The 10073-nt window shown below is 30.2% G+C and overlaps 3 protein-coding genes across 4 annotated transcripts; 1 reads left to right on the forward strand and 2 right to left on the reverse strand.

Moving 5' to 3' along the window:
- Window positions 1-3728: 3728 nt before the first annotated feature.
- On the forward strand, window positions 3729-4512 carry LOC135132950 (peritrophin-1-like). The gene is made up of 4 exons (XM_064061170.1): window positions 3729-3840; window positions 3900-4094; window positions 4150-4185; window positions 4245-4512. Exons 1-4 carry the CDS (start codon window positions 3798-3800, stop codon window positions 4427-4429), a joined length of 459 nt encoding a protein of 152 aa, XP_063917240.1. The 5' UTR covers window positions 3729-3797; the 3' UTR covers window positions 4430-4512.
- A 3277-nt stretch (window positions 4513-7789) lies between these two features.
- Window positions 7790-8939, reverse strand: LOC135133231 (peritrophin-1-like). Of its 2 annotated transcripts, none has more exons than XM_064061569.1 (4): window positions 8822-8939; window positions 8373-8764; window positions 8095-8298; window positions 7790-8046 (listed from the first exon to the last, which is right to left on the reverse strand). In XM_064061569.1, exons 2-4 carry the CDS (start codon window positions 8422-8424, stop codon window positions 7844-7846), a joined length of 459 nt encoding a protein of 152 aa, XP_063917639.1. In that variant the 5' UTR covers window positions 8425-8764; window positions 8822-8939; the 3' UTR covers window positions 7790-7843. The 2 variants fall into 2 exon arrangements, with proteins under 2 accessions (XP_063917639.1, XP_063917631.1); XM_064061561.1 differs by having other exon boundaries at window positions 8095-8301.
- A 102-nt stretch (window positions 8940-9041) lies between these two features.
- LOC135133166 (probable chitinase 10) lies at window positions 9042-10059 on the reverse strand. The gene is made up of 5 exons (XM_064061464.1): window positions 9949-10059; window positions 9709-9903; window positions 9628-9657; window positions 9360-9581; window positions 9042-9313 (listed from the first exon to the last, which is right to left on the reverse strand). Exons 1-5 carry the CDS (start codon window positions 9995-9997, stop codon window positions 9087-9089), a joined length of 723 nt encoding a protein of 240 aa, XP_063917534.1. The 5' UTR covers window positions 9998-10059; the 3' UTR covers window positions 9042-9086.
- Between the last annotated feature and the right edge of the window lie 14 nt (window positions 10060-10073).

Genomic DNA, 10073 nt, shown 5'->3' on the forward strand with positions numbered 1-10073 from the left:
TCAAAAACCTAAAATTGAAACATCGAAAAATTGAAAATCGTGAAATTGGGAAATTATAAAACTGAATAATAAATACACTAAAAAGTCCCAAAACTGAAAATTCGAAAAACTGAACAATGGAAGAAAAGTCGAAAAATCCCAAAAACCCCAAAAATTGAGAATTTAAAAAACTGAAAAATTGAGAAATCGAAAAATCAAGAAAGGGAAGTCGAAAAATCGAACCTTAAAAAAGTAGAAAAATTGAAAAATCGAAAACCTGAAAATTCGAAGAATTGAAGAATTGAAGAGCTGTAAAATCGAAACAGTCTGAAAGTCAAGAAGTGGGAAAATCAAAACATGGATTAATTGAAAAATCGAAAAATTGAGAATTTAGAAAAGTCAAAAAGTGATAAATTGAAAAATCTAAATATTTAAAAATCGTAAAATTGAAGGAGTAAAACTGAAAACACGTAAAACTGAAACATAGGAAAATTGAGAAGTCGAAAAATTGAAAATCGAAAAATTGAAAATTTGAGAAATTGTAAACTCGAAGAATTGAAAAACAAATAATTTGAAAAATCGAAATATTTAAAAAACGTAAAATTGAAGAGGAGAAAAATTTGGAAAACGTTAAGTTGAAACATCGATAAATTGAAAATCGTGAAAATGAGAAATTATAAAATTGAATAATAAATATACTGAAAAATCCCAAAACTGAAATTTCGAAAAATTGAAAAGTGGAAGCAAAGTTGAAAAATCCCTAAATAGAAATATCCAAAAGTTGAAATATTGAGAAATCGAAAAATCAAAAAAGTGAAGTCGAAAAATCGAAACTTCAAAAAAGTTCAAAAATTGAAAAATCAAAAACCTGAAAATTACAAAAACAGTAGAAAATCAAGAAATGGGAAAATCAAAACATGGATTAATTGAAAAATCGAAAAATTGAGAATTTAGAAAAGTCAAAAATTGATAAATGGAAAAATCTAATTATTTGAAAATTGTAAAATTGAATAATTTCAAGAATCCCAAAACTGAAATATCGAAATATTGAAAAATGAAAGAAAAACAGAAAAATCCCAAAACTGAAATATCTAAAAACTGAAAAATTAAAAAATTGAAGAATTTAATATAAAAAGGTCAAAAAAGAGTTTATAAAAGTTAAATTTGAAAAATAGAAATATTTCAAAATCGTAAAATTGAAGAGGAGAAAAATGGGAAAACGTGAAATTGAAACATCGAAAAATTGAAAATCGTGAAATTGGGAAATTATATAATTGAATAATAAATACACTAAAAAGTCCCAAAACTGAAAATTCGAAAAATTGAAAAATGGAAGAAAAGTCGAAAAATCCCAAAATCGAAATTTCCAAAAATTGAGAATTTAAAAAATTGAAAAATTGAGAAATCGAAAAATCAAAAAAGTTTAGTCGAAAAATCGAACCTTAAAAAAGTAGAAAAATTGAAAAATCAAAAACCTGAAAATTCGAAGAATTTAAGAACTGTAAAATCGAAACAGTCGAAAGTCAAGAAATGGGAAAATCAAAACATGGATTAATTGAAAAATCGAAAAATTGAGAATTTAAAAAAGTCAAAAATTGATAAATTAAAAAATCGAAATATTTAAAAATCGTAAAATTGAAGAGGAGTAAAACTGAAACATGGGAAAATTGAGAAATCGAAACATTGAAAATTTGAGAAATTGGAAACTCGAAAAATTGAAAAATAAATAATTGAAAATCCCAAAACTTTAGAAACATTGAAAATGAAAGAAAAACTGAAGAATGAAAAAATCTCAAATGTGAAATATCCAAAAACTGCGAAATTGAAAAACTGAAAAATAAAAAAGCCAAAAAGTGAAGTCGAAAAATCAAAACCTTAAAAAATTGAAAAATCAAAAACCTAAAAAGCTGAAAAATTGAAAAATTGAAGAAACGAAAAATCGAAAAACAGAGTTTATAAAAGTTAAATTTAAAAAATCGTGAAATTGAGAAATTATAAAATTGAATAGTAAATATACTGAAAAATCCCAAAACTGAAAATTCGAAAAATTAAAGAATTGAAGAACTGAAAAATCGAAACAGTCGGAAGTCAACAAATGGGAAAATTAAAACATCGATTTATTGAAAAATCGAAAAATTGAGAATTTTGGAAAAGTCAAAAATTAATGAATTGAAAAATCGAAATATTTGAAAATTGTAAAATTGAAGAGGAGTAAAACCGAAAAAACGTAAAACTGAAGCATCGTAAAATTGAGAAATCGAAAAATTGAAAATCGTAAAATTGAAAAATTGAGCAATTGTAAACTCGAAAAATTGAAAAATAAATTATTTGAAAAACCCAAAACTGCACTTTCGAAAAATTGAAAAATGAAAGAAAAACTGAAAAGCCCCAAAAAGTGAGAAATTACAATACCTAAACTGTGAAAAATTGAAGAATTAAAGAAATGAAAAATCAAAAAACTGAGAGTTTATAACAGTGAAATTTGAAAAATTGAAAAATCGTAAAATTGAAAAAGAGAAAAATTGGAAATCGTAAAATCGAAAAATTGGGAATTTAGAGAAGTCAAAAATTAATAAATTGAAAAGGGGAATGATTGAAGAAACGTAAAGCTGAAACACCGGAAAATTGAGAAATCGAAAAGTTGAAAACCGAGAAATTGAAAAATTGAGAAATTGTAAAATCGAAAAACTGAATAATAAATAGAGTAAAAAATCACATCATTGAAATCTCTAAAAATTGAGAAATGAAAGAAATTCTGAACAATCCCATAATTGAAACATCGAAAAATTGAGAAATCAAAAAATTGAAAAATTGAGAAATCGGAAAATCGGAAAAGTGAAATCGAAAAATCGAAACTTAATAAATTGAAAAATTAAATACCTAAAAAACTGAAAAATTGAAGAATTGAAGAAATGAAAAATCGAAAAACTGGGAGTTTATAAAAGTCAAATATGAAGAACTGAAAAATCGAAATATTTAAAAATCGAAAAATTGAATTGAAAAAATGGAAAATCGAAAAATTGAAGAACTGAAAAATCGAAACAATCGGAAGTCAAGAAATGGAAAAATCAAACATCGATTAATTGAAAAATCGAAAAATTGTGTTTATATAAGTCAAGGACTGAAAAATCAAAATATTTGAAAATCGTAGCATTGAAAAAACGTAAAACTGAATCATCGGAAAATTGTAAAATCGAAAAATTGAAAAATAAATAATCAGAAAAATCCCAAAACTAAAATTTCGAAAAACTGAAAAATGAAAGAAAAAGTAGTGAACAATGGAAAAACTGAGAAATTAAAAAATTGAAAAATTGAGAAATAAAAAGACCAAAAAAGTGAAGTCGAAAAATCAAAATCAAGCTTCTCGGTTTATATTAAACCAAAAAAATATATTTTCACTGCGGACGCTTATCCTTACGTTATCGGTGCAGTACTTCACCTCAAGCATGCACTTGCAGTGGCATGATAAACCCACCGAATATAAATTTAATTATGACTAAATAATCCTCTTAAATAATAAAAGAAAAATATAAATAAGATCTTTTTAATTAATTAACTAACTCAAAACACAATAGAAATTCGTCCAATCTGTCACATTCTCCCGATAATCTGCTCCTTATCGTTAAAATCATTTAAAAAACAGAAAAACATCCGGCGATACAATCGGACAATGCTAATCAGATATTAACATTTCTTGAGAACACTTCATATTCTGACTCTAATACAAAAAAAAAAGCAAATTTCGTAATAATTAGAAAAAGTATAAAAGCGAAATTAGTTGATATTGGATCCACAGAACGACAAAATCCATACACACAATGAAGACTATAACTGCTGTATTGTTCTTGGTGGCAGCTGCACGTAAGTACAACGTTTTAAATGTCATATAGGTGATAATACTAATCGTAATTGTATAATAGTGGCCCAATGGACACCCGACCCTCTCTGTCCGTACCCGTCATACGAACCCACCAGATTTCCTGTGCCAGGTGACTGCACCAAGTACTACGAGTGCTTGGGTGGTACCAAAACCTTGCTAAGTTGCCCAGATGGGTTCGAATTTGATTACGAACGTCAAGACTGTGAAGCGGCGGGAGCGGTCAATTGTGACCCCAGTAAGTTTTGTTTTTATTTTTCAGAGTTGGTATTTAGTAAGTGTGTTATTTTCAGATGACATTACCACGGTCACTTGGGCTCCTTCAACAGGTATTTTTTTTATTTATTTATTTTTTTTTTTGTTAATCTACTCTAAAGTGGAATTCTAGATCGTCCACCTTGCTCTGCAACGGGTGATGAGGTCATATATTTCCCCTATGAGGGCGACTGCACTAAATTCTGGGAATGTTATCAACGAAACACGTATTTGCATCAGTGCCCCGCGGGATATTACTGGAGTCAGGCCCTGGGAAGGTGCGACGTTGCCGCTAATGTCGATTGTGAGTGGGATTAGCAGAGAATTTCCAACGCTGACATAAATTTATTTATTTATTATCTGTGTATACATAAAGAATAAATATATGATATTACAAATTATTCTCCATAGATTTCAGAAAATAGAAATATCCAAGAATTGAAAAAAACCCAAACGAAAAATTGGAAAAATTAGGAAATGAAAAATTGATAAAATCGCCTAAGTTACTCAAAATCTTTGTTTTTTTGATTTTTCAATTCTTCTATTTCTGAAATTTTCGATTTTTCGACCCCACTTTTTTGATTTTTTTTTAATTTCTCAGTTTTTGGATACCTATTTCAATTTTGGGACTTTTCAGTTTTTCTTTCATTTTTCAATTTTTCGAAATTTCAGTTTTGGGATTCGTCAGTTGTTCGATTTTACAATTTCCCAGTTTTTCAATTTCACGATTTTCAATTTTCGATGGTTCAATTTTACGTTTTTCCACTTTTTCACATCTTCAATTTTCAAAAATTCAAAAACTGAGATATCGAGAAGCAAAATTTCAAAGATCGGAAAAAAATTGAAGAATTGAGGAATCGAAATATGCCAAAATCGAAAAATCGAAAAGATAAAAACTGAAAAAGTGAGGAGTTTGAAAAACAAATCGAAAATTTGAAAAATCGAAAAACTGAAAAATTGATAATTTTAGAAACCGAAAATTCTAGGGTCAAAAATTTTAAAAATCGAAAAATTGAAAACCCGATGAATTTAAAACGGAAAAGTCGAAAACTCAAAAAATGGAAAAACTGAAAAATCTAAAATTTAAAAATTGGAAAAATTGAAAAATAGAAATATCCAAGAACTGAAAAAAACCCAAACGAAAAATTCGAAAAATTAGGAACTGAAAAATTGATAAAATCGCCAAAGTTACTCAAAATCTTTGTTTTTTTGATTTTTCAATTCTTCTATTTCTGAAATTTTCGATTTTTCGACTCCACTTTTTAACCCCAAAGAGCAAAAAATCGATAAATCAAAAGTCCAAATATGGAAAAAATTGAAAAATCGAAAAGCCGAAAAATACAAAAAGTGAAATATCGAAAAATCTAAAAAATCGAAACTTCGAAAAATTTTGAAACTGAAAAACCTGGATGTAAAGAAATCGAAATTTTAAAAATCGAAAAAATCGAAAATTGAGGATTCGAAATACCTCAAAATCGAAAAATCGCAAAGTCAAAAACTACAAAATTGAAAAATTAAAAATAAAAAAAATTGATAAATGGAGGAATCGAAAAACTGAAAACTGTAGAGAAGTTTAAAAACCGATAAATTGAATATTCAACAATTTTAAAAATCGAAAAATTGGAAAGTAGAAAAATCGGAAAAACCTGAAAAATATAAAATTTCATTATTCGAAAAATTGAAAAATTCACAAATCGTAAAAGTAAAAAATCGAGGAATCAATAATCGAAAAGTCGAAAAATCTAAAAATTGGAGAATCGAAATATAGAAAATCCTAAAAAATGAAACATCGAAAAATTGGGAAATTAAAAAATTAATAATCGGGAAACTGAAAAGTCGTAAAATCGTGACCGAATAATTGAAAATTTAGAAACATTAAATACCGAAAAATTGGAAAATTGAAAAAAAATTAAACTATCGAAAAACTGAAAAATCGAAAATCTAAAAATTGAAATGTCGAAGCATTTTAAAATTCGGAGAAAGTCAAAATGTGCGAAAAACTAAAAAAATTGAAAAATTTAAAAATTAAGGAAATTGAATAAATGTAAGAACACCAAAGAATTTAAAAATCGAAAACCGAGAAATCGACAAATCGAAGAATTTCAAACATCGAAAAATCCAAAAACTGAAGGTAAAAAAATCCATCAATTGAGAAATCGAAAAATTTAACCATTAAAAAGTTGAAACATCGAAATCTCGATAAATTGAGAAGTCGAAAATTTGACAAATCAAAAAACTAAAAAATTTAAAAATTTAGAAACCGAAAATTCAAGAATCAAAAATCGAGAAATTGAAAAACCGAAGAATTTAAAACCGAAAAGTAGAAAACTCAAAAGATCGAGAAGTCGAAACACCAAAAAACTGAAAAATCTAAAATTTAGAAATTAGAAAAATTGAAACAGAAATATCCGAAAGCTAAAAAACAAAAAAATCTATAATTTAAAAATCGAAAAATTGCAAAATCTAAAAACAAAAAAATCTAGGAATCGAAAAATCGTCATATTGAAAAATTTCAAAACTGAAATATCGAAAAATTGAAAAATGGAAGAAAATTTGAAAAATTTTAAAACTGAAAAATACCAAAAGTGAACCATCGAAAAACTAGAAATCGAAAAATTGAAAAATCAAGAAACCTAAAAAAATCGAAACGTCGACAAATTTTGAAACTGGAAAAACCTAGATGTCAAGAAATCGAAATATCAAAAAATTGAAAAGGCGAGCAGTCGAAAAATCGAAGAATTGAGAAATCGAAATAGACCAAAATCCAAAAATCCAAAAAATGAAAAGTAAAAAATAGGGAAATTAAAAATTAAAAAAAAACAAATCGAAAAATCGAAAAACTGAAAATTCGAAAAATTGAAAATCAAAAAATGTAAACACAAAAAATCGAAAAATTGAGGAATCGATAAATCGAAAGGTCGAAAAAACGAAAAATTGGAGAATGAAAATATAGAAAAATCCCAAAACTGAAATATCGAAAAATTTACAAATTAAGAATTTCAAAAATCGAGAAATCGATAAATTGAAAAATGGAGGTTGAAAAATCGAAAATTCAGAAACTTCAAACATATGAGAAATTGAAAAATCGAAAAATTGAAAAATCCCAACACTGAAATATCGAAAAATTGAGAAATGGACGAATTGAAAAATCGAAAAACTGAAGAATCCAAAACGGAAACATCGAAAAATTGAAAAATTAAAAAATTGGGAAATCGAAAAGTCGAAAAATCGAAAATTGAAAAACGTCAAATGTCGAAAATTTGACAAATCGAAAAATTGAAGAGTCGAAAAATTGGAAAATTGAAAAAAAATTGAAAAATCGGATAATTGAAAAATCCTAAAACTGAAACATCGAAAAATGGAAAATTTAGAAACGTCCAGAATTGAAAATTTGAGACATCGCAAAAACCGAACATCGGAAAATTAAAAAACCGAAAAATTCAAAATCAAAAACTGAGATATCGAAAAATTGTTATATCTACAATTCTGCTTTTTTTTTCGAAAAATTTCGATGTTTAGGGTGAAAATTCAATACGAATTCATAAACCACAAGATCAAGATTCTGTCAATTTTTAACTTTTATTATCATGACATCCCTAACATACAAAATGTGACAAAATGTGACAACAATCGGTCAAGTAGTTTCGGAGATTATCTAAATAATAAAAGAAACAACACTTTAATGCAACACCATCTTTATTCCCATCATTTCCTACATTTTATTTAACATAACTACGAATCCTGACAAAAATCTCCAGGATAATCGCACTGGCTTATCTCCTGGTGCCACCAGAGTCCCGCAGGACACGCCATTTCGTACTTCACCCCAGCAAAACACTCCCAAAACTTCGTGCAGTCTCCAGGATAAGGAAAATACGTGATGTCATTCGAAGGATAAGGACACAAAGGATCCGAAGTCAAATTAATCAAAGAACCTGTCAAAATAACCATCAAACCGGTACCACCACAACCAAAAAACGTACCAGTGGAATCGTCACAGTAATCTCCCGGGAAGTCGCACAAGCCTACTGTTTGGTGCCACCACAAACCCGCGGGGCAATTGAAGAGTATACTCTTACCTTCAAGGCACTCCCAAAACTGAGTACAGTCACCGGGGTAAGGATAAAAGGTACCATCTTCTACTGAGGAACAGTCCGGCCCGGAATCGTCAGACGGACTCCCAAAAACTGCTACAATTGTGGTTGAAAAAGTAAAAACAAAACCAAACAATTTTTTTCTAGTAGGAGGAAGTAGTACTTACCTGGTAAAGCAGCACAGGCTAGAAGTACTACTGTGAAAATTTTGCTGTACATCTTGAATGATGATCCGGTACTATGCAGTCCTTTTATATATGTTTCTTGATAAGTTACTTAGTAGATGGTAATCTAATCGTTCATCGTGTCCGTTTCTGTATTGATAAGTTTTCGTTTGAAAATTAAAATTCCAAAATGTAAATTTTTTATTAGAATCAGTTTTACATTTTAAACCAACTAAGGACAATCGCAAAAATCTCCAGGATAATCGCACTGGCTTATCTCCTAGTGCCACCACAGTCCTGCAGGACACGTCATTTCGTACTTCACCCCAGCAAAACACTCCCAATGGTTAAAGAACAATCCGGTTCGGAATCGTCAAACAACACCCCATAAACAACTACAGCAAAAATGGTACCAAACGACTTTGGTTTAAGTTGGAGGAGGTGGTACTCACCTGGAAGAGCAGTACATGTTAAAAGTACTACCGTAAAAATTGTGTTGTACATCGTGAATGACAATCTGGTACTACTGAAATCAATAGTTAATTTCAGGTCTGTTTACTCGAAAATTGTGATTGAGTAGTACCAGAGATAATTAGATGAAACAATAGATTGTATCGTTCCGTCCATCAATGTCACGTTTTATCACCACGACTCAAAATAACGGATACAAGATTTTAAACGTCAAACATCTTTATTCAGAACTAATATAATTCAAAATTAAATTTCATTGGTACAAAAGTCTCCGGGATAATCACACTCGCTTATTTCCTCGTGCCACCACAGGTCATCAGGACACGTCATTTCGTACTTATCCCCAGCGAAACACTCCCAGTACTTCGTACAATCGCCAGGATAAGGATAATAGGTGACTTCGTCCCCGGGAAGAGGACACAAAGGATCGGGAGTGCCTTTGGTCGTAGGAATATCAGTTGATCCGGTACCATCTGCTCAAACAAAGTCAAAACTGGTACCACCAAGACATAGTTTTACCTGTTAGTGTAGACGCGCCACAGAAATCTCCAGGGTAGTCACACTCACTTATGGCTTGGTGCCACCAGAGACCATCCGGACAATTGTAGAGGTAGTGATTACCAGCGTAGCACTCCCAGTACATGGTACAGTCGCCATCGTACGGATAGTACGTAATTTCTTCTGAATTCGGACAGTCGGGTCCAGGCCCATCCGAGCTCGTCGGTCCGACACTAAAAGTGGCTAAAATTTCCGGTAAAACTTGCGACGGTACTGAAAGGGTACTTACGTGGGTTTGGATTAGCAGTGGTGGAAGCAACTACAAAACAAATACGTACAATGGAACTATTTTAATTGGTGAAGTACTTACGAGGATCGCAGTTGGCTATCGACGGTGTGTCGCATTGCTGCAGCGGCGCGTTGAATTCGAGTCCTTCAGGACATTCCATGACGTACTTTGTCCCTTCGAAGCACTCCCAGTAGAGGGAACAGTCGCCATAGTACGGGTACCGGGTGACTTCGTATGATGGGTAAGGACAAAAGGGATCGGGCGTCCACTGGGCTCCTTTTTCTGAGTTAGATCATTTTTTAATATAGAGGTAGTACTTACCCGCAAAGGCGCACGAAATTAGTACCACAACAAAAGTTTGGGTGTACATCTTGAATGAATGAATGAAACGGCGGGCTGTGATTCGTTTATATAGATATTCTGATAAGTGCATTTTTGTTTTCCAT

Source organism: Zophobas morio, unplaced genomic scaffold (genome assembly GCF_036711695.1).
Source record: "Zophobas morio isolate AGI-343-1 ecotype UQ-CSIRO unplaced genomic scaffold, CSIRO_AGI_Zmor_V1 ptg000003l, whole genome shotgun sequence".
Classification (NCBI taxonomy): Eukaryota; Metazoa; Arthropoda; class Insecta; order Coleoptera; family Tenebrionidae; genus Zophobas; species Zophobas morio.